This window comes from Lepidochelys olivacea (assembly GCF_965140295.1).
Source record: "Lepidochelys olivacea isolate rLepOli2 genome assembly, chromosome: 10".
Taxonomy (NCBI): domain Eukaryota; kingdom Metazoa; phylum Chordata; order Testudines; family Cheloniidae; genus Lepidochelys; species Lepidochelys olivacea.
Genome location: NC_140420.1, coordinates 84193900 through 84217743, shown reverse-complemented (window position 1 = coordinate 84217743; position 23844 = coordinate 84193900). Strand labels below are relative to the sequence as shown.

General features: G+C 48.5%; 1 protein-coding gene across 1 annotated transcript in view; it reads left to right on the top strand.

Moving 5' to 3' along the window:
* RASGRF1 (Ras protein specific guanine nucleotide releasing factor 1) overlaps window positions 1-23844 on the top strand; it is a 96848-nt gene that overhangs the window by 15693 nt on the left and 57311 nt on the right. The window contains exons 2-5 of the mRNA XM_084641243.1: window positions 12548-12654; window positions 14060-14207; window positions 19872-19964; window positions 21367-21620. Of these exons, the coding sequence (XP_084497369.1) occupies window positions 12548-12654; window positions 14060-14207; window positions 19872-19964; window positions 21367-21620 (602 nt within the window). The remainder of the gene's footprint in view (window positions 1-12547; window positions 12655-14059; window positions 14208-19871; window positions 19965-21366; window positions 21621-23844) is intronic.

Below are 23844 nucleotides of genomic sequence, written 5' to 3'. Positions count from 1 at the left end.
CAAAGCAGGACCAAGCCCCAGCTAAATCATCACAGCCAGGGCTTTGTCAAGCCTGACCTTAAAAACTTCTAAGGAAGGAGATTCCACCACCTCCCTAGGTGTCATGTGCTTCTTCCCTTGGCTGTGAGAGGAGGGTGATGATACCGATCTCCTTCAGAGAGCGCGTGGTGATGTGCTGATGAACAGTGCTAGGGGTTGGCATTGTTACTGGCTGTTAATGGCATGGCCTGATTCTGCAGTGCGCTGGATCTGGTGCAGTTCTGTACCAGACAGTGAATAGCTACGTAGAAAGGCTTTAAAGTATCGTGGATCATAAGGGCTCCAGTGTGCTGGGTTCCTAATACCCCGGGAGGGACATCAGATGCATCAGGATGAAATTCCTGTGGAAATAGTTCCTGCCCATTAATGGCTCGACCAGTCTCCTTCATTAATCCAGAGTCATTTGTGAATGACGGGGAAGTGGAAATAGCTTCTAGGCAGACGCTTTGCTAGTGTCTGCACTTGTCTCAGTAAAAACAGCCAAACGAGGGGTTGGGGCTGGTCGGAAATCAGCAAATGCATCAAATGAAGCTCCCGGAGTTGAGAACGCTCTTGTGCAGCTTCAGTTTTGTACAGCTCAGCTGCGAACCCCAGTGTGACGGGGTGTATGTGTCTCTGGCTGTACCCCTGAGAGACTCCAGCCCCTGGGCTGGGCTGAGAGGAGAGTCCCAGGCTTTAGAGACTGCTCCAGCTGCTAGGCCCGGAGAGAGGTGCTTACAGCTCTGGCCTGTTCAGATATGTCTGCGCTGCAGCTGGGGCAAGGCTCCCAGGCCGGGTAGACAGACTAGTTCGTGGGGAGCAGTGCAGCGTGCTAACAGTAGCTGTGTGGACGTGGCGGCTCCGGTGGAGACCTGGGCCAACCACCTGAGCTCAGACCCAGGGGCCGAGTGGGCTTCTGAGCCCGAGCTGCTGTCTGACCCACAGTGTCCACACTGGTGCGTTTGGTGCGCTAGCCGGAGCAGAACTAGCATAAGTTGGTTTCCTGGGCTGGGCTGCTCGCTCCCAGCTAGCCATACCCGCCGGCTGCTAGGAACCAGCGCTGACCACTGTGCCCCCAACCAGTGCTGCCAGGTAAGATGCAAGGGGCCCTGTGGGTTTGGTTCTGGAGTCTCTCGGGCTAAGAACAACCAAAGCATTTCTTCCTTGTCCCTCCCTCACCTCAGAGTGGGAAGTAAGGAGAACCCAGGCAGCTGGCCACCTTTCCTATACAGGAGGGTACACAGGTCCCCAGACGGTATAAATACAATGAGGCCCACTTTATTCTCACTGGGACCAGGTGAAAGGCAGCTGCCCTGGCTTGTTATGTTTCCCTCTGGGTGAGGCTGCAGGAAGCTGGGACTGACACATCTTTTCTTTTGGGCTGTGGCTTCCAGGGGCTGTGACCCCAAGGTGGGCTGGTCCCATGACACTACTGCAAACCCAGCTGTGGGAGTGTGAATGGTGCTGACCTTGTAGGGATCTCTTTGGTACAAAACATAGGTACAGGAATGCCCATCCCCATCTCCCAAAACTAAAGCTGTCTGCTGCGTGGAGAATCGGTGTTGTTTGGGCTGCAGTGAGACAATCATTAATTATGTGTGTTGCAGTAGTGCCCAAAGGTTTCAGTTAGGGCCCTGTTGGGCAAGGTGCTGTGCAAATACTCAGGGACATGTGGTTCCTGGCCTGAAGAGCTCACGGTCTAAATAAGTAGGTAAAACAAAAGGTGGGAGAACGGGGTGCTGGGTCCCTGCAGTGATCAGGCTGAAGAGGGGCTTGTGGACTGTCAGTTCTGTTATTGTTTTTGATTCTGGGGTGCTGCAGTGGAGATTGGTGGATAGGAAGCATGTAGTTGGATGGCAGGGGCCACTGGAGGACAGGTGCCTCCCCATCATCAAAAATGCATGGTCTTCTGAAGAGCATTGTGCCAGCTAGAGAGATCCCACCAGGCCTCATGCAATGAAGTGCAAAGAATCTCTGGGACAGCTTCACAGGCAGCACCAGGTAGGGTCAGGGCATGCACGGTGTCAATGCAGAGATCGAGAGAGAGCGCAAGGTGCTGGGGTGGTTTTGTCCATCCCAGTGACATGGGTGTGTGAGGCTGCTTTTGAATGTAATGAGGGACTGGAGCAAGGCCAGATCACTGTGAAATGGGGACTGTTTGCACAGGCAGAAGAGTTTATGCTGTTAGCATATACCCTGCTCCAGAGGGTCCAGGTTTCTGACCCATAGAGCAGTACAGGTGTACGCAAGTTTGAGAGATCCTGAACTTTGTCTCTGTGCAAACATGTGGTTGTGGCCATAGGCGAGACTGGGTGTCACTCAGGAGGTGGCGAAACCTGTTCATTGAAGAATGTCCTGACTGTTTGAACTCTGCTTATGGCCTAGGTAGATGAACTTGTCAGTGTTCTTCACTGTACTCGATCCCACCCGCACCAGGGGTTCTGGTGGCCCAGTTCAGAGGTTCTGGACCTTGGTCTTCAGCCACAAGACATTCAACCCCATAGTGTGGGTGGCAAGTTGGAGACCTTGGAGGGTGGGGCTGAAATTCTGACTTCTCCTCAAGCAAGGCAGCGTCATCAGCCTAATCTTGGTCATTAAATACGTCTTGAACAACCTGGATTCTGATGTATGCAGTGGCAAGTCCTAATATCCAATCGATAGCTCAGCAGAATGGTGCTGGGGCTAGAATGCATCCCAGTTGCTCACCTGAGATTGAGCAAAAACATGGCAAAAGCCATGAACCGATGCACACTCTTGCACCAGTGCCAGCATGAAGACCATGCACATTTTTAGCAGAACATCTGGAATGCCAAAGTGCTGACCTGTCAGCTGAGTCAAGAGCTGCTTTGATGTCGATATGTGTCATGTGAAGCGGGTGGTTAATTCTTGGGACAGCTGAACCAGAAGGGAAGGACAGCATTTGTTGCTGACTGCCCACAGTGAAACCTGTTTGCTGTGCATGATGATGTCTGTTAAGGTGCGGCTGCCTCCTACCCACCAGCATGTGCACAAAGACCTTTCCAGGGGAGCAGTAACAATGAGATTGGTTTGTAGTTCCACGCTCAGTGTGGTGTGTCTCCACGAGCTCCACTCCCTCACCCCCAAAGTCTGGGGTACGTAAGAGAGCTCAGACTGGGTCAGACCAAAGGCCCCTCTAGCCCAGTGTCCTGTCTTCCGACAGCAGCCAATGCCAGGTGCCCCAGAGGGAATGAACAGAACAGGTAATTTTCAAGTGATCCATCTCCTGTCACCCATTCCCAGCTTCTGGCAAACAGAGGCTATGGACACCATCCTGGCTAATAGCCATTGATGGATCTATCCTCCATGAACTTATCTAGTTCTTTTTTAAACCCTGTTATAGTCTTGGCCTTCACAACATCCTCTGGCAAGGAGTTCCTCAGGTTGACTGTGCATTGTGTGAAGAAATACTTCCTTTGGTTTGTTTTAAATGTGCTGCCTATTAATTTCATTGGGTGACCCCTAGTTCTTGTGTTATGAGGAGTAAATAACAATTCCTTATTAACTTTCTCCACACCAGTCCTGATTTTGTAGTAGGCTAACTAGGAGGCAGCCACCTATTCTTTTAAGGTTGCTTATTCTTGAAAAGGGCCAAATTAACAGTCTGGACACTGATGCTCCCTGCAAATCTCTCCTCAGGTTGTACCAGGGTAATCCCCCCTTTGACGTGGGACGCGCACCTGTGAGTTAGCTCAGACTCCGGGTCCACTCAGGTCCTTGGCCTGGTTGCTGGGACTGATCACTGCTGTGCTGGGACTGAAAAGAGAACCCAGGCGCGACTGTGGTTGAATGCTATTGAGAATGAATGGGTGTTTGCAAAGCTCTCTGAGGGCCTTGGAGGTGAAGTACTAGCATGTGCCAAGATGCAAATATTATTACAGGTCTGTCGTTAGGGTTGGCTTTGCATTAGGAGACTCTGATGTCTGTTGTTTATAATTTTTGCCAAACTTAAACCATTCAGGGTAAAATTTTCCCTGCTGGGTGTCTGCCACAGGCTGAATTATTTGGGGAAATTTCAGCTAAAGTGGTTCCGCCATTTCTGAGGATAAGATCAGGGGGAAAATACCTTGTTTTGCCCATGTGAAAACATTCTTACCACGGTTTCAGTGAGAAGCTCTATTATGTCCAGGATTAAGCACAGAGAATTGAAAGTTGGCGAGGGGTGGGTATGCTGGTGGCAGGGAGTTGCCTTTGCTGCTTGCATGAAAATTTGCCCAAGTTATAATCCTTTGAAAAATCTCAGTTCAGACATGCTCAGGAGAGACGGGTTACAGTTTGGCTACTAAATTCTCCAAAGAGTCTGTGTGCACTGAGCATGCTCCATCCCCTCGCAGCTCCTACATGCCGAGCAGACTGCCTGCACCGTTCTCACCGATCAGCCGAGCATGCGGCATCCTGGGACTGCAGGGGTGGAGCAGGATTTCCCTGCAATTGCTCCTCCCGCTGCTGGGGGCTGCTGTGCTGCTGGTCACCAAAATAACCTGCAGGCGGACAGTCTCTCCTCTGCTCTCAGTGCTTCTGCTGCTGGGGCCACGAAACGTGGTGCGGAAGGAGGAATAGAGGGCAAGAGCTATGGTATGGGAGGGTGGGTCAGAGGAGAGAGGGATAGGAGGGAACCCAGGAGTCCTGAGCCTCACCATTCCTCTGATAGCACATCGATGTGGACTTATTGTTGCAACATAAACTTCCCAAAAGTATGAAAAATCATAATCTAGTCACCTGACACAAAACAGACAATTAATTAACAAGCAAGAAACCCCAAGAGACCAACAAACCAAACCAGCAATAGATTAAACATTGTTTAGAGCAGGCCCAGGCCCTATGCTTTGTACAGCAATACATTAGCTGCTGCTCAAAGCCTCAGTGACTTCTGTTTTTGCCTGTTGGCGTTTCTCGCGGAAGGTTAGTTAGAAATTACAAATGATGAATAAATTTGTAATTAATAGTTAAGGCCAGGCAGCGAATATAATAACGGCAATCTAGCCCTATGGGCTACGGAACCCACTGGCAACGTGTGTGATGCTTGCTTCACATAGAAGCTAAGATTACTACGGCTACCCGTTACTCTGTTAGCTCAGATGGGAGAGTTCTGAGCTGTGGATCGAAATGTCCACATCCTGCTGATGACTCGTGTGGTTCCTCGTGACAGCATTTCTGTCTTTTTGGTAGTGGGTTTTAAAGTAGAAAATTACATTTAAAAAACCTGTGGTAAAAGAATGTTAAGGGTGCAAAGTGAAGCCCTCAGAAGCTAGGAAAGGCCAGAGTTAAGGTTGCCTGTGCAACGATTGGCGGGCGGGAGAAAATGCCTGACAGCGAGAGGCTTGAAGAGCTCGATCTGTTTAGCTCGTCACAATGCAGCCTAGATGACAGCGTCAAAGCGCCGTCACAGAGGAGATACTGGGCGCTAAAGGGTCTAGGAGAGGAAGGCAGAACAAGAGGCAAAGTCTGGAAGATAAAGCCAGACAAATTCAGATTAAATCCAAGGCACAACGTTTGAACAGTGAGGAGGATGAACAAACTCCCAAGGGAAGTGGGGATTCTCCAGCCCTTGGTGTCTTCACATCAAGACGGGCAGCTGGGGGATGCTGTTAACCAAACACAAGTTATTGGGCTCGCTGCAGGGGTAACTGAGGGAAATTCTGTGGCCTGTGATATCTACAATGCCATGATCCTGCCAATGCAGGCAGACACTTGTGCCTGTAGGGTGCCCTATGGGGCACAAAGGCCCACTTGTGTGGATCTGACTGTAGCATCGAGGCTCAGACAGTGCTTGCCGGGTTCCATCCCTAGCGCCAAGCGAGGTCAGAGGCTGTGACGTGTGGGAGCCTCAGCCCACAGTGTTAGCGTGCTCCTTTCAGAAATAATGCCAGGGTGTTGAGTTTGATGTGTGAGTGTGATACCAGAGAGGGATCCTAATTCAGTAAGAGAGAAAAGGTGGTGGGAGTTTTATTATTCAAACATAAAATAATTTCCTTCTTTCACATGCACCGTGCTTCCTGAGTTCTGTCTGGGAATAAATCCGTCAGAGTGGTACAATGAACCCCCAGGTATACGTTCCAGCAACTCCCTGAATTAGATTTTAATTGTATATGAACTGACTTTCACTGCTTCTAGCATGAGCAAAATCCTCTGGTCTAGTCACATGAGTGACTTCAGCCGACTGCCTGCCTGACGTGGGAAGATTTAGCCCCCATGTCTTCAAACCTGAAATTGGAATGCAAGGTACAATTACAGAGAGGATTTAAACTGCAATTCACTGGAGAAGTGAAACAAAAACCCCAAAGGTCCAACTATCAGAACCGGCCAAAAGACAGACACTGTAGGTGGAGTTCCCCACAGGAAAGTGCATTGCACACAAAGACATTTTTGATCCTGGCCCTGGCATGTGTCCCACTGTCCCTGAGCTGGCAAGGACTTGTGGCTAAAATCAGTGATAGGATGGTGGTCCAAGATAGATCCTCTTATGCTCATTTCAACCCCCTTGGTCCTGCTCCTCCCTGTTGTAGCCATGTGAAGGGGAAGCTTAGTGCCTGTCACTTGCACTCACACCGTCTTCTGGCTCCTGACATCTGACATGGATCCCAGCTACTTTATCTTTCATCTTCTTAAATCCTCACGCTTCAGGGCATAAACCAAGCTCCAAGAAATGAAACTGATTAAGGCAGATACTTCCCTGCAGGTAGGTCACCCATAATTGCCTCCTGCTGAATTTATTGCTCCTTCCTCTTAAGCAGTCGGTGCTGGCCAGTGTCAGAGACAGGAGAATGGGCTAGCTGGAGCCCTGCTGGGACCTGCTCTGGCAATTCCTACGTTCTTTCTGTTCCTCAGGGTGTAACTGGGACCCACTTGGGCTCCGTACCCATTGGTAGAGAGGAGGCAGGTAACCCTAAGGGGTTCCAACTTCCACCTCCTTGCATGTGCTGTCTAAATGTGGCCCTGTGTACGATACAGGAGAGGCAGCTTCTGGTGCTTCTCCAGCCCGTGAGGAGTGACGGGAGGAAAGCTCAAAGCTGTTCTAGTTCCTGGGACGAAGGCTGGTCGCTGCGATGTGGGGCTTTGCTGGGCAGGGGTGTACAGTGCGGGGCTCCCAGGGCTCAGCGGGAATACAGGGGATCACTGGGGAACACAGAGTTGGACTGTGACCTGAACTGACCAATGCAGGGATGTTTCCTGGTTCAGCACAAGGGGCTAGAGCGGGGAACGTTAAGATAGCAGCATTCAGCTTTGACACTGCATGTTTGAGCCTTAAATGGGACTCTCCAGATTTTTGGACTCCTTAATTTTTTCCTGTAGGTTTTATGGTGTGTGTTTATCTTGAGGACACAGTAGGTGATGCCTCCCTTCCTCAAGTCAAGGCTGAACAAATGCCCCAGCTCCTAATCGCTGGGCCATTCACAGAATCATAGAATATTGGGGTTGGAAGGGACCTAGTCCAACCCCCTGCTCAAAGCAGGACCAATCCCCATCTCAAAAGAAAGCATTTAGGTACGTGTATGGCCCTCATCACCCCCGGATCTGAGCAGCTCCCAAACTGATATAAAGAACAACCAAAAGCTCTCTCTCTTCTCCACCTGTACAAGCAGCTTGAAAGACAGCAGAATGCATTCCTTCCACCTCTCCCTCCAGCTGCCCCATGCAAGCCAATGGTCAGAAGAGGCAGGAAAGCGAAGTCAAAGAAATACTTGCATGTCATTCTGAGCACAGTGTGGTCTCTTGTGGCACTGAGTTCCACCGTCCAGGCCCAACTCTTGTGAAAGGTTTCTCTCCCATGCTCTCAAACCTTCTCTCACTGCCTGACAGGTTCGTTGTGCCAGTGGAGTGTAGCTGGCATGGGAAGTCCTGGTTGCAGAGGGAGAGGCGATCTCTCCAGTAGCTCAAGCCATTCCCATGGTGGGCATTGACTAGCAGGACAGAGGTCTTGCACTAGCCTCGTTGCTCAGTGGGGAGCGATTGCAGAGAGCAGAGCACCTGGCTGTTGTGTTCGCGGAGACCCATGTTGCTGAGCAGAGAGGCTGCTGAGGTTGGTACCAGTTGGAGATGTTTAAGGTGCTTTGGCTTCATGCGCAGATCTATGAGGTACAACACTGGAGCCCAGAGATCACAAAGGCATGAATCCCGGGGGCAGATCTGTGCCTGATGGGGTGAAGTGCAGACTTCTGGTCAGCTCTGGGTCACGAAGGGCATTTTCTGCAGCTGTGGCTATTTGAACATCCGGAAGCCCTGGGGCACCCAGAAGGGCACAGAGGCTGTGAACTGACTTTAGCATCATTAAAAATCCTATGGCATGATCAGCAGGAATGCTGAGTCTGTGAACTCCGGTGCCCCAGGCAAATGCTTACACAGGCAGTTATGTTCCTAGCCCATCGTACACCCCTCTCAAGTGCCCCGCATGGTGCAGGACATCCTGCATCTGCCCTGACTTGTAAAGTAGTCCTGTGGTCCCAAATTGCCATTGGGAAATCCTGCTCCAGCAACTGGACACACCCATGCCCGACAGCAGTGGTAGATCCCACCTCCGCCCTCTCTGCATGCACCGCACGTCACCCCACGTCCTTCCAGGACAGTGGGCAGCTGAGAAAGCTCTCCGTGGGGCTGCTGGGGACCAGGCTGGGCAGCAGGGGTGGGACAGGCCCCATGGGGAGGGGAGGGAGTTCTGACATGGGGAGAGGGTGGACTGGGGATCTCTGACACAAGGATGAATGGGGGGTAGGGAGGGACACAACACAATAACAGTGAGCATTAGCGCAAATGGACTTTTTATTTTGCTGTAAATAGTGGCTTTCTGCATAAAGTGTGCTGTGTGCACAGCATCCTGGTTTGGCTTCAGTATCAGAAGTTCCAGGTCATTTGTTGGTTTAATAAAACAGTGTGTTCAGTACAGAAAAAATGATGTTCCTCAGGGTCCCCCATTTCCGAGGCCAGGGGGTCAGAGCTGGACTGTAGGACGTACGTTCCCAGGCTGGTTTCAGCTGGGGAAGTTAATGTTCTCTTCTGTCTTTAACAGCTAGGTCCTGTTCTGTGTGCTGTGAAATAGCCACCATGCCCTTCCCCAGAGATAACCGCATTTCACTGGGGAGGAAGTGATCCCCATGTACAGCCTATAAAACAGGGCCAGTTCCATTGAGAGATGAGAAAAGAAAACCTCCATTTACATCTAGATGCTGTGAAAAGGCTCATTTCCATAGCTTTCAAAGCCTTCCTTTCGGTAGTTACATTTACAGTGTAATTATGTTGGAAGCTTAATTAAATTCCCAGAACGGTAAAATGTATCAGCTTTAAATCAAAGGCGCTGGAGTGGTGCTAGGCCCAGTTCGCTCACGCTCTCCCAGGCTTGTCACAAGTAACGTAGCAAACGCCACAGCAGGCCCCTGCGGGGCAGCACCCACAGATATAGAGGTCTGGCCTTGTGTCATTGGATCTGTAATTATTGGTGGGCAACTGCCCTAGCTGAAGCCTGTGTGCAAAGATCTAAGTCACGACCAAATCCTCTAGAAGAACAAGCCGGATGGCCTTGAGCCTCCAGCTGGAAAGAGTGCGACCGGCCCTAAGAAGGGGTATGGGTTTGCTCCTGAGTAAGGCAGCTGTCATCTTCTGCTGGAAAATCAGTTGTGACAGGCTTGCAGCTCTGCGTCCACGCCCCACGGAGCTTTGAGTTTAGACTCCATGGCAAAGCAGTGAGATGTTTTGCATGCATCAAGTGAGAACAATATCCCCTTCCTAACAGGGCAGCATGCCTGGGGGACGTGAGCAAAGCCGGCAGCCCTGCTGACAACATGGCCTGGCGGAGGAAGGGAGTTCCTGAGGGAAAGTGGGGGACTTTTTTTTTTCTTGCAAGCAAGATGCAAGAATACGTTGGAAGGATAAATCTTGTCCGTGGGATCAGCAATGGAAAGGGACTCAGGGAGACATCTCAGGCGGAAAATTCTTCATGAGATGGTGGGAATAACCTGGCATTAGGTGGTGAAATCAGCGCAAAACTGCTGGCATTTTCAGAAAAGTTCTGGAGAGGTCACTGAATACATGCGAACTCTGAGGGGGCGGGAAATCTCCTTTCCATGACTGGTACAAAACACTGAAATGTTCTAAAGGCTTTGAATGCCAGAACCCCCGGGGTTCTGTGTGTTAGGTTCAGGCTGCAGCCACCTCTTCCCCACGCCATTGCGCATCCTTCCCTGTGCTGTGCACTGTAGCTAACACACTAGAGCGGGTTTATGGTACACATTCCTATTTCACTAGCTGGGGAGAGCTTCAGGACTAAGCTCTCTTGCAGATCTAGTTAGAAAACTGCAGCAGTTAGAGAAGGGTGACAGATTCCCACCTCTGAAAGGACCATGTGTTGGAGCATGTGAAGAGCCTGCCCCACCTGGAGTGATGTACAGGAAGTTCGCTCGGGGTCAGGAAGAAATAGAGCAGACCCTGTTGGTATCCAGTGATGCGCCAGTTACTGAGACAGGGTAGCCAGCCAAGCCGGCCTTGTTCTAGAGGACAGGCATCACTTCAGTCTTCCCACAGGTCTGTATAAACCAGCCATAGCAGACGGTTTGTGCAATACGCTCATGTGCTCTCTGCATTTGCCTGGAGCTGCAGGTCAAAGCCGCCTACAAACTCCGGGTAGCCCAGCACTCTGCTCCTGGCCTGGGAGCAACAAAGGCCTGTGCACAAGGCCCCGCCATTGCACTGGACTCCTTCATTTCTGAGCTGAATGAAGAGACCTCGTCCTAACCTACAAGGGCCAGGACTGGAGACGTCAGAGGCTGCCTCTCTATCCACGACGACCCACCAAGACGAGTGCTCTCTGCAGCCTGCTGCAGCTAGCCAAGCCCAGAATAAGGTTCTCAGACCTGGGGGCCCAGTGTTTCCAGCAGTGAGACCTGGCTTTGGGAATGCTGTAGAGAGGAGATCGGACTGAGGCCACACCTGTCCCAAGTCCTGGTTTAACTGAAAACCTCTCCTCTCCTCAGTAGTGACACCTGCCTCTGGCCACCCCAGGAGGTGCCTGTAATGGAAGTTAGGACAAAAAGAGAGAGTGGAGGAAGAGAAGGATCAGAACAGGCTGTGGGGGACGTGGGAATGGGGGCAGACGGAGTAGAGCACCTTTGGGGAACACTCAGGGCTGCCTTGTCCAGCACTTGGAATATCACTGTGATGAGCAACTTATGGCAGGTAGGTAGATAGGCATGCCTGACCCTGAGTGACCTTCAGTATACAGTTAGCACATTTCCCACAATAAACCCTTCTAACCAGGGAGAGAATTGCTGTGAAATGTGTGTGTCTTGTCTACTAGCTGACAAAAAATCCAAATTCAAAAATAAACGGCCATGGTCCATAACCAAGCTACTGTCTGCCTGTAATTACTGTACCCGCTTATGTGGCTCAATGGAATTTGTGCTAGCAGGCATCCTGTTACCTGGAGGTCTCGGAAATATTTAGACAAATCATAGAATCATAGAAGATTAGGGTTGAAAGAGACCTCAGGAGGTCATCTAGTCCAACCCGCTGCTCAAAGCAGGACTAACACAGACTAAATCATCCCAGCCAGGGCTTTGTCAAGCCAGGCCTTAAAAACCTCTGAGGATGGAGATTCTACCACCTCCCTAGGTAATACAAGTGAGTAAGCTGCAAGCTGTTAGTTTTTTGCAGAGATCTCTGTTAATTCAGGTTTCTTGCTAAACTTTACTACAGACCAGAAGCTAATGGCAGAATGAGCATGTTCTAGCAGGGTTTGTATGAGTTCGGTGTAGTGTCTGACATTAGAGTACATTACCTGTTTCCTAGGAGACAACAGGAAAGTTCATGAACAGCGAAATCCTGGTTCCTGTGCTGGCTGCCACCATGATCACAATTAACACAAATACTGTAAATGTCAAGGGAAGCTAAATATAGTTAGTGCGCTGAGTCTTATTGTGCTGTTGGCCATTTGAGCCTTGCTCTCTGCTGCAGGCACATGGAGTGGGGCCTGCACTGAATGTCAAACCAAAGTCAAGGCATCAGGGATTGAGTTTAGGACACGCTGTGCCATGGTACGTCCATGGTCATGCCTCTCACTTCCATTCGCACGTAGGCAATGGCTAAAGGTCAGGCTGAGATTCCCCAAGCCTGCCACAGGGGATTGCCGTTTGTACCCCCCTGTGCCAGCTCGGCCCCAGGGGCCAGGGTGAGGTTTACTCCGAGAAGCACTCACCTGGCTTCTCTCCTGGGTAGCTGCAAGCGGCTCACCCTGAATGTATATGGCAGATTCTATTTGCCAGTAACAGAATTCAGTCGGACCCTCTTCCCTGCCTCTTTCTCATTTCCACCTTCATTCCCACGTACAACGTGCTGACCTGGCCTCCCCACCGGGCGCCACTCTCTTGTCTGACGCTTTGGGTCCAATATATCTGTTTCGCAGGCTCTTCTTAGGCAATATTTCAATGAGCTTCGTAACGAAATGAAACGTGGATGATCATAAAGTAAAAGCTCTGTTCCTAGTGACCCTGGTATGTTGGTAATCGTAGTATCTTTCTTTTTGCAGCATTATTTTACGGTTAGTTTCAACCATGACAATCAGAAAACCCTGGAGCTGAGGACGGAGGATGCCAAAGACTGTGACGAATGGGTAGCAGCGATAACTCACGCAAGGTATCACCTTCTGAAATCGCAAACGCCAAGTGACCTGGAGCATTTGGCTGCCAGGTGCAGAGCAGCAGTTTCAGAGTCCAAACAGGAGTGTTAATGGAAAACGATGGTTTGGTGAAGGGGCCTAAATTGTCACAACTCCCTGCTGCTTAAACAAGCTGCAGTTGGTCAACCTGGGGCTTGCTCTTGCAAGAGGCCGCTGGTGTCACTGGGAGTTGCGGGAGTGCGGCAGCTTCATGGGAGCAGAAATGTGTGTGTGTGCAGGAGGCCCAGCTTCAAACCCTACTGCCCTGGGGGAGCAAGAATTCTAAGGGCCTGATCCTGCAAGCTGCTCTGTGTGGATGGATTCCAGGTAGGTGCACCCACAGGCAGAAGCTGGCAGAATCTGGCCCAGGTTAATAGTTGCCTCTCTCTGACCCGACTGACTGGCCAATGGATTAGACCCAACTTTGGTTTCAGAAAAAGTTACTTAATTTTTGTTCTGATCTAAAGAAAATCTGCAAAGAGCAAAGATGAAAGAATAGCATTGGACAGAAAGAGATACTCAAAGCCCATGTTTTCCTGGTTTGAAAAGGGGAATGCAGCTCATTTACAATTTTTGGGTGGGAGAGTCCGTGTGGCCAGCAGCCTGCATCGCTAAGGAGAAATACCCAGGCTGGGGATGTGGGGAGAAGATGTATAGTATTTGTGGGATGTTGGATAAACCTGTCTGGTGCAGTCTCTTAACAAAGGTGGATGTTTGTAAGAAAAGCAAGAGACAGCGACTTCCCTTCTGCTAAATTCATGGAACTTGACTGGCAGCTGTGATGGGAGAGGGGAATCTGGCCCTGAACGTTTTAATCTCTTTGCCACGTCTCTAGAAGTCACACGCTCTCTGGGTTTGATTCAGGTTCAGATGCTGATGCCTCTCACTTGTCATCAGTTCTGACTGAGTGTGTGCAGCCAGGCATTTCCGCACCCCATGTCAGAGAAGGGCATTTGCCCGGCGGAAGAGGCTTCTTGCCTGGTGATAAGGAGCTAGGAAACACTGGAGTAGTGGCCCTGATCCTGCGTAGCTTTACTCATACGAGTAACCTCATCAGAATCATGTGAGCAAAGTTATGCACGTTCTTAAGTGTCTGCAGGATCAGAACCAGCAGAGCCAGATCCCGCATGACTTAGTCTGGCAAAGCTTTCGACCAGCTTCAACAAGCCCTTGGCCTGAGCAAGGCTTGCAGGGTCAGATCTGTAGAATATTCCTCGCTGGCGGAGCGTCCAGTGGTTCCTGAGCCCCTCGCCTGTAGTGGGCTGGTGTCCATAACCGCAGGTACCATAGCACAGACTGAGCAAGCAGCAGAGAATAGAGAGCAAGGAGGTAAAGGAGGATGGAAGGGGAGGAAACATTTTAACTGATGTGTCTATATAACAGTTATAGGAATCTTGCTACAGAGCATGAAGCTTTAATGCAGAAGTACCTCCATTTACTTCAGATTGTGGAAACCGAGAAAACTGTTGCCAAGCAACTAAGACAACAGATTGAAGATGGGGAAATCGAGATTGAACGTCTGAAATCGGAGGTAAAGAGCCCAACTCTCCAATGATACCGATCATTCTGAATTCAAAGCAAGAGGCACTGTTGTTTCATTTCCAGTAGGTTACTGGAAAGATGCAGGTCACTTGGTTATATGGGTGTATTTATCACCTCATTTATTCTGGCATAAAGGTGAGAGAAAAGGACCATAGTCATTGATGGAGTCATTGGATGCAGTTACACCAGGAAGAGGATTTGGCCCTATGCGTTTATATTGTCCTACAAATTCTCCTACTCAGGGTCCCTGCAGTGGGTTGTCAGGGTGTTTTCTAGTGTCATTGCAGTGTTGGTCTAGCTGTATTGGTCCAAGTACATTAGAAAGATGCCCACCAGGTGTTTCTAGGGTCATGAAATTTTCAGCAGAATCTGCGATCCCATCTGAACCAATGACCTCTCTGACTTTCCCCTGCCCTGCCCCTTGTGTGGTTATTTACAGCAGTGCAAAGGAGCTGTAAAACATTCTCTTTTGGAATTGGAGGCATGCCACGCCCATTTTGCAGTTACTTTACACCGTTGCCAGTGACCACAAGAGCTACAAGGCAGTGAAAATTCTGCACTGTTTCTAGCAATTAGGGGCAGCCGTTCAGCCTGTTGGATGCATGCTTCTGCCTAATGCCTGGAATAGAAGGCCTGTTTGGGCTGCATGTAACACATAGGTGAGTGATTTTAAAAAGTGACTATATTTTACAGGTCAAGGTTAACGCTGGTGGTTTGAGGTGGTGGGTGGAGAAAAGTAGAGAATTCCTGTGTTATTTTTGCCCGTTGTTCTATGTAACCCAATAATTAGATGTCCATTTACAGTAAAAACTTTCATAAAGAAGTCAACAATTAGGTGGCTAGAAAGAAGGAAAAGGAAAAAACATGAAAATGGATATGATCTGCTGTTTCTAGGGCCAGGTCAAGCTTTGTAAGTGACTCTCCCTTTGCTATATACAAACTGCCATGACGTTGGTACCTAAATACATTCAGGGCAATTCATGTTAATGAATGCTTTACATTACATTGACAATTCACTAAGACTAAGCAAGTGGCTTTGAAAAGAGAGCAGCTCTGAAAACGTTTCTAAGTGCTGCACTGCCTTTACCACATTGCAGCTGTGGCATATGCATCAACTTAATGCCCTGTAATTGTAAATGTGCAGGATACAGCAGGAATAGAGACAATGGAAATTAAAACATGCAAAGCAGCAAAACACAAAAATTATTCAGCAGAGCAATACTGAATACGAAAGGGGGAAATCATTAACGTAATTTAGACTGAAGGCAAAAGTCTGGGGATCTGTTATACTTTATATATTTGCCTCTATTGTTAAGAGTGTAAACATATGGGGATGTATGTTCCCCAACTTGGCATCCCATTAATGATATCATGAGCTGTAGAGATGACTAAGGGGAGAATTACACCTCATAAGCTCAGTTCCATATCTCTTGTTTTACCATTTTTAATAGATTTTTAAGCTGATGGTGTTGTAATAATCAAGGTGAACCAGTAGGTGGCACTCTTCCTTGAGCCCCTACTGACTACCGGCCCACTCTTACCGTACAGTGCTGGATCACTTCGGGATGAGTCATAACTGGAGGAGAGCGGGAAACCGTTTTCTTCTCCTGCAAGAATTTTCGAGATTTAGAAGAGGGTTCCCATCCCAAACCGGCATGAAAATCCGGCAGCTCGAAAATAGTCACGAACCAATGCGCTGAACGTTTATTGGATCAGGTCAATCAAAAGGGAATGTTTTAATAATTTCAAAATGTTTGGTTTACATTTTGCCCTTTCTGTATTTTTTACCTTTTTTTAGTAAAAATTACCTAAAATTTCGAAACAAAAAGTTGTGCTGAACCGAAAACAAAACTGTTCAGTTAGAAAATGTCCAAGTGGGACGCTTTGACATCTCTGAAACTTTGTTAAAACAAAGTTCCGATTGGGAGATTGGTTGAAACGGAACCTTTTTTGGACAATCCCTGACCCACTCTGGTCCTAGCACTCGAGACGCTAGCCGGGAGGGTTGTTAACGATCCCATGGCAGTATTCTAGGCAAAAGAGTCAGCCCTGGGATCCTGGTTACTTGGGATACTGATTCTTCCTTTTTACATTTTAATGATGCTTGACTACAAAAGTCTCTGGGTGCCCGTGCACCAGCACCCCCCCAAAGTAATCAAAGGGACTCCCTCTCCCCCAGAAACTATGCCCACCCACCTCCCAGCCAGCAGCCCAAGGACAGAGAGAAGCTCTGGGCCACATCCTACAAATTAACAAACTCTGTCGGAGCAGCAGGGGGAGAGAACTTCATAGCTGAGGGGCTTTGCCACCAAGAACGCTTGGTCACCAGCTGCCTTGCCCTGAAATCTGGTGCCTGGTAGCTCAGTTTCCCCCCCCCCCGAGTTTTCCCCTAGCAAGGGGCTCTCTGTGCAGTGCCTAAAGCAGAGCCAGCATCTCAGCCAGGACCCTGGGCTTTAGAGATCAGTGCAACACTTTGAATTACACCCAGAACTGAACAGGCCTGCAGAGCAGCTGGCAAAATAATTACAGCTAACAAAACTGGGGTGTCCTGGGCTGTCTGTGGCTGGTTCCACTATGCAGGGCTGGCAGTGAGAAAAACACACTCCACTCTCTGGACCCTGGGCGCAAGCTGGTGCTTGCCAAAGGCAGAGAAGTGAGCTCTTCTGAAACACCCGGATGAGTCCGGCATAAACGTCACCTCTGCAAGGGTTATCTTGCAATATGCAAAGAGGGAGTAAGTGCCATCCGCAGTACCCTCCATTTGGGGGCAGGATTTTTACGAGAATGTCACTGAGTCCCAGGCCTGCAGTTGGATCCACCGGGGGGCAAGTGCGCACACTGCAGGACAGAAAGGCCGAGCTGACCCTGAGGAGCTCTGGAAAAACAACCCCACGGTCCGGTGTACTGAGATTTTGTAATGCAGGCTTTATTATTTATAATCACCAATTCCTAAGTGTTAGCACTTGGAATTAAAAACAGCTGGCTGGTGTTGAACCCCTGAGGCCTGATAGAGATGGTAAATGAAACCCTATGGACCCATGGCAGTTGTTAAATAAAAATACAGCTGTTACCGCTCTCCGAAGCGATGGATGAAGTGAGCTCTCCTAATATCCATTTTCTGCTGTTAATCTCAGCTGGGTCAAGTTTTCCATCCCGCCTGTCCCTGGCGATAAAGGCCTCAGTGATAATTATTGACATTTTAATAAGGCAAATATGGGAGTTGTGTGCAAACCCTAAAATTGGCCAAGGGATTATGGATTAAAAATGCCAAGCAATCAATAATCTAGGAACTGGCCAAGTGCTAGCAGTTAATTAGCACTTCCCTGAGCCCAAATGCATTTGATTTTACCTTGTGGTTTTTTTCCCCTCTTCCGTGTTCTTTGAAGTAGAGATCAAATAATCAGCTTCTGCTTTAATGTGCAAATTCTGCTTACTTGATTTAAAAAAGAAAGAAAAGAAAACCCAGCCCTTTCCCACACTGTGTATTAGTTAGATGATTTAAGCCTCGCTCCCAGCTCGGAGAAGTAATTTCACCCATTAGATTGTAGGAAATCTGAAATAATTCAGTTTTGTCATTAATGTGCTGTCTTTGATAAATTCTAATTATTAATTAATTATGCCGTTTTGCGGCTGGCCCTGTGGTGCAGTTGGCAGAGCTGAGGAGACCTGCTTCCAAGTGAGGCATCTGCTATTCTGGAGCCAAACCTTAGAACTCCTGTTGCTCGGCCTAGCAAGGGGCTGGGAGCATTGTGGAAGAGATACTCAGGCCAGATCCTGCATAGTTCTGATTGCTTCCGAGTAGTGCTGAACCCCAGCAGCTCAGAGAACGCAAGGGCGCTTGGGACCTCTTGGGAGCGCTCAGCACTTTGCAGGTTTGGGCCCTTAGGCCCAAATTCAGAAAAACATCCTTGTTCAGCAACGCGCTTGAGGAGGCGCATAAGTCGAGTGGATTGAAACATATACTTAAAGTTAAGCACATGCTGCTTTCCTGAATGAAATGCTTCGCGCTAGAGCAGAGCGGTGGCAGTCTGGGTCGCTCTGTACGAACGGCTGCAGCTGGCTGTGCAGTGAAAATTCAGCTGCAAAACGACCTGTTGCCTGTCAGTCATAAAACAAGGACTGGAAAGGGAGATTTGAAAAGTAAAAGAGGGCCCTGGAAGGACGGGAAAGAACAACTCTGCTTCATCTTGTCTTTCCTTTGAATCAGCAATTCCTTGGCTTGGAAAGCCCCATACCCATACGGAAAGGCCGGATAGAATTGGATAGAGAATGTTACCACCTTGCTGTAGCGTTTTTCATGCAGCCTATCGAAGTCTATTGCAGAAGTGCAATTTCTTTAGGTTGGTTTAAAATTCTGTAGAGAGGCACCCCATTCCGTATTAAATTCTATATGTTAAAAATCACTTCTATAGGAACCTATTTAATTTCTATAGGGGTTACTGATTTCATCCCTAGTAAATTCTATAGGGCTTTATAGGGATATGGAAGAAATGTTTCCTGTTAGGGATACAGCAGGTGTTCTGTCAAGATCCCAATTGCCCAAGATTCTAACCGCTTTGTCAGAATGGTCTTGGCACAGTTCAAACCCTGGAGAAGGCCTGTTTTGGATATTCACACAGTTGCCCCCATGTGACAGAAGCTATTTCAATTTCAAACTCCACCCACCTTCTTCTGCCTCTCCTCTCTTGTCCTGAGATGATGTTCTCCGCCTCCTTGCACTGGTGACCCCCCAGTAACCCAGCGTATTGCTGTTTTGCACCATAGTCACCCCGTTCCCAATACTAGGACAGCACATTGAATAGAGCAAGTTGATTCCTTGTTGGAAACTCTTTTAATTTTAATTTTAGTTTTATTTGACAAAATTGAAAAAAGTCAATTTTTTTTCAGTTTTGTTCTTTGAATTATGGTGTTTTCTCTCCCCCCCCCATTCCCTCTTTTCCTGCCCCGTTTTCAGTGACAAGATGGGGGAAGGAGAAGGGAAGGGAGGAAGATTTTTTTTAAAAACTGAAATTATTTTGACAATGAAAATTTAATAGCCTAAAATGTTCCATATAAATGTTCATGCAAAATGGTGAATAAATGAAAACTTGTTCATTTTTGAAAGGTGCAGGATGAAAGTGACTTGAGAATTTTCTGCAATTTCTTCCCACCCTATTTCTTGACAAGCTCTGTCTGGAGACTTTATCATAGAGCAGGTGCCCAGTTTTGCATTTGGTATCTGGCAACGTTTCTAGCCTAGAACTGTTACATGCTATTTCCCATTTTTTAAAATATCTTGGATAAAATGTGTTCAACCCATATTTCAGATACATTCTGATACATACAACTGGTTTATTTTGTTGATCTTTACGATACTCTTGTCGTCTTTTCATCAGTGCATCCGTAGTGCTTTCTCATTAAAGGCAGAATCAACACAATCTATTACATTGTAATTTAAAATGGAATCAGGGCTAGATCTCAGCACTGCACGGGAGTCGAATGACTTTATCACGATTCACTTCTGACCCTTGGAGTTACTGGCTGGTGCCTGCATGTAACTGGGGACAGGACTTAGCTCACACATGTCTTTTCACTTCCCGCGCTTGTGTACGGAGATGTCTCGCAGTGCCGGTGTTGGACCTGTTGGTCAGCGTGTTTTCCTGTGTGTTTGTAGATTGCCTCCTTGCTTAAAGATAACGAGCGCATCCAGTCCACTCAGAGCAGTGTGCCAAATGACGATGACAGCGATATCAAGAAAATCAAAAAGGTTTGTTTTGTCGTGTTAAAGACGTTCGCAGAAGTTGTGACTAAACCCTGGCACTGGGTACTTGCTAATGGCCTTTAAGGAGCTGTGACGTGAACACTTGACTTGAAATTTATTTCAGGGAGTGAAGCTTGGTCTTTGCTACCTGTTTGGGTGTTGCCTGGGCTGGGCTGTTCGACGAGCCGTCCCCACTCTATGAATTCATGAAGGAGAATGTGCACCACTGCTCTGCAAAGCTTTATGTTAATTGTCTCTGTCTTCTTCAGTACTGACCCCTTCTGCTGTTGGCGTGGGCACCTCACTGCCCTAATGGTGCCAGCACCTAGATGAATAGCCCCGTCTTAAATCTTGCCACATCCGTGCAGTGGGGACCTGTGAAAAGCAGGATTCCCTACAGGCAGAGATTTACAGACTGCGAGATGCTGCAAGGAAATTGTGTTAGAATGGATTATTCCTTGCAGAGAACAAATAGTCCTTTAAAGCAATCACTATTTGTTATACAGCCTGCTCTAATATTTCTAAAGCTACCAGCAGAAAAGGAGTTAAATCTGACCATTGCAGGAGAGCATCTTGGGCTAACTACATCTTGCACACAAAATCATCACCGTCTCTTCTTGGGGTCAGTTTCACCTGCACAGAAACCTGGTCCTGCAGTTACTCCACCTCCATGGAGAACTCCCACTGACTGCAGTTAGAGTGACACATGTACAGGAGAAGGAGTCCTGGCCATGCCCCCACCAGTTCAGAGCTGTTGAGTTGTTGGGATGCCTTTGTTTGTTGTGTAGGAGATTTCAGCCTTAAAACATTGCACTTTCAGGTTTAAGTGGGTGTGCGGGGCTGGCTGCATATATCTGTCTGTGGCTAGATCTAGATACAGATTTGGGTATATTCCAAAAGCTTTTTGTTTTTAACTTAGCAAATCTGTCTCTGTGTGCGCACAAACCTACTGGTTGATCAGTTAATTGGTAGATGGACAGATGGACAGATATGTGTTAGGTACTGGGTTGGTTGGGTATTTTCATACCCTGACAGTCCTGCTGACAGTATAAGGCGCTGTACTTTTTACATGTGCAGTGGAAGGGGCAAATGTTAATGGGGTTTTCTTTTCATTTAATAGTGAGACTTACATTCATCTTTGTAAAAGGAGAAAGAGGCGATCTCATTTAAATGAGTTATTGTTCATTTCCCTGCAGCGAGGACATACCGAAGTACAGATAACAGAAACCGTTATGAACGGTTCAGCACAAAGCCCCATGAACATCATTAGCAAATGTATTGAGGTAGAACTGCCACACAATGGTCTGTTAATAGAAGAGCTTTTTGGTCTTTGCACCTAAACTGCTGCATAAATGCTAGCCCAGGCTATCGTGTAAAACCCCTAATGAGATTGTCAATCTGTTAACAGGTCCAGAGCTTTCTACGGGGCTGGCTATGCAGGAGAAAATGGAAGACGATCATTCAGGACTATATCCGATCTCCTCACGCTGACAGCATGAGGAAAAGGAACCAGGTTGTCTTCAGCATGCTGGAGGCAGAAGCAGAATACGTTCAACAGCTGCACATTCTGGTCAACAACTTCCTTCGCCCGCTGAGGATGGCAGCGAGCTCCAAGAAACCTCCCATCACCCACGATGATGTCAGCAGCATATTCCTGAACAGGTGAGCACCGTTCTTGGATGACCCATGCTCAGAGGAAGCTGGCGGTGTACTGACGGTAACGGGACAGGATGCAAAGGAAGCGGGGGTATATGCCCAGTCCCCCCTTCACAACTGGCTGCTTGGTGATTGCAGGCACTTTTGCTGGGTTTAGAGCACTTGGTGTCGGTGACTGTCCAACCAGGGAGCACGTTCCTGCGTCAGGGAGGGCAGGGTTGTCAATGGATTCACTAGACCTGCCATGGGATTTTGGTCACTCTGATGAGCGCCTGCAGGCCTGGGCAGTGCCCGGCAATGTTCCCGACGGAGGGACTCCTTGACAGAGCTCTCTGCAGCTAAGCATTCAGAGTCACCCCTAAGGGTGCTCTTTCTCTCGGGAGCAGGGGTTTCAGAGGCCTGGGGAGAATGAGCGGGAGAATACAAGGAGACTCTTGGCCCCCCTCTTGCCTAGCCTGTCGCCTACATTAGGCCTTTTCTTTATGGGACCAGATTTAGGAGTTTCTCAGCTCACCTACCCATCCCCCAGTCCTCTTCTTACTTATCCAGAAACAACTTCCAGTGTTCCACACGGGGGAGCATGAGGCCAGGTGATGAACAAATAGCCCAGGCCTTGAAGAGCAAATAAATAGAGGAATCAGCTTCCCTGATTTGCTATAAGGTGCTTCTCATACCTAAGGTTTCCCCTAGTTTTTGGATGGCTCCAGGGCTTACATCAATCCCACCCACGTTCCAAGCGTAAAAAAGTTTCCTTACGGCTCTGCTCCCTGCAGTAAGGGTGGGTGCCTGGTATCTAACTAGAAAAATGTCAGTCAACTCCCTGCCACAGGAAGAAATCCAAATGTGCAAAGGGTCTGTTGTGCACAGAGGAGCCATACAGTGAAATCTCTCAGCAGCGACTGTGTGTTCATGCACTTATTGAAAACGGGAAGTGCTACGGATCCTTGTTTTTCAAAAGAGTTGAGTTCTGTGCCAGCTGCTCTGTCCTGAGACAATGGGATGTGCACCGGGACTGACAGCTGAAGGAGCTAAGTTAGATTGCTTTGGTTTCCCATTGGCTTAGGCAAGAGAGCTGAGGTTATCTCTGTATAATGAATGGGTCACTGAGGAAAAGGAACCAGGTTATCTTCAGCATGCTGGAGGCAGAAGCAGAATACGTTCAACAGCTGCACAGAAGAAAAAGGGAAGGAGAGAACATACTATCTGGGAGATGTTTTGTGTAGAGAGAGCAGGTGTAATCCCTCACCTGCGGTCTGCATAATGCTCTGTGCTTTGAGCGATGCTGTAGGTCAGAGCCACCATGAACTGCACAGAGCCCAATCCATCCACAGGCCCTGGCTGAGGAGGAAGAATTAAGATGCGTAAATCCGGCCTGGGCCAAACAAAGGCATTGCCAAGTGTGTCTCTGTGACATGCCAGGTTTAACAGTAGCAATCCCTGCTGAATCCTGCATGAGGACATCGACTCTCGGACAGATCGTAATACAAAGTCCTACTCTAGAGCTGGTCTTGCTAGAGAGAACGGAAACCCGCCATGGCCAACATCTGCCCGATGGGTAACATCTGGTGTGCGACATCCCCTAGAGCACAGTTCAACTCCTCGGCGGTTGGGGTACAAAGCTCTTTCAATAGAGTCGTTCCTGGCTCACTCCTTTAAGGTTCCCAGTGGATACGCTCAGTCCGATGTCAGCCTTAGCAGGCCCCTGGTGTGGGAGGGAAAGTTTAGCACTATGTTACTATTTACTACACAAGTTGATCATCTGTCTCCCCCTCCCTCCCCTCCACCTCCTACTGTACCCCCAGAAACCTCCTACTCTCCCTGTCTGGGTTGTCAGTCCAACTGACCTAGGAAGAGAGGGGAGAGACGTAGAAACCCCAACCCAGCATCAGTGTTATTTTCCCAAGGGCCCGTCAGAATTCAGTGCTGGTTTAAGGTGCTGATACCCGAGTGGTTTTGTTCTGGCTATTTACTTTCACGGATCATGTGACAGAAAATGGTCCAGCAGGAAGCAAGGAGAGACTCTGCAAGGCCTGTGAGGGAGGTGGTCTAGTCTGGGAGAGCAGAACTTCGCACTGGCTGCTGTCGGGTTTGTCCATTGACGGGCTGAACTAACTAACCTAGGGAAAGAAAAATCCCCTAGTGAGTTAAACTGCAAGAGGCCAGCTGAACAGTGCAGGCCATGCCCAAGAGGGATTTGGCCTCCTAATTACTAGGAGAGGACTGCAGAAGG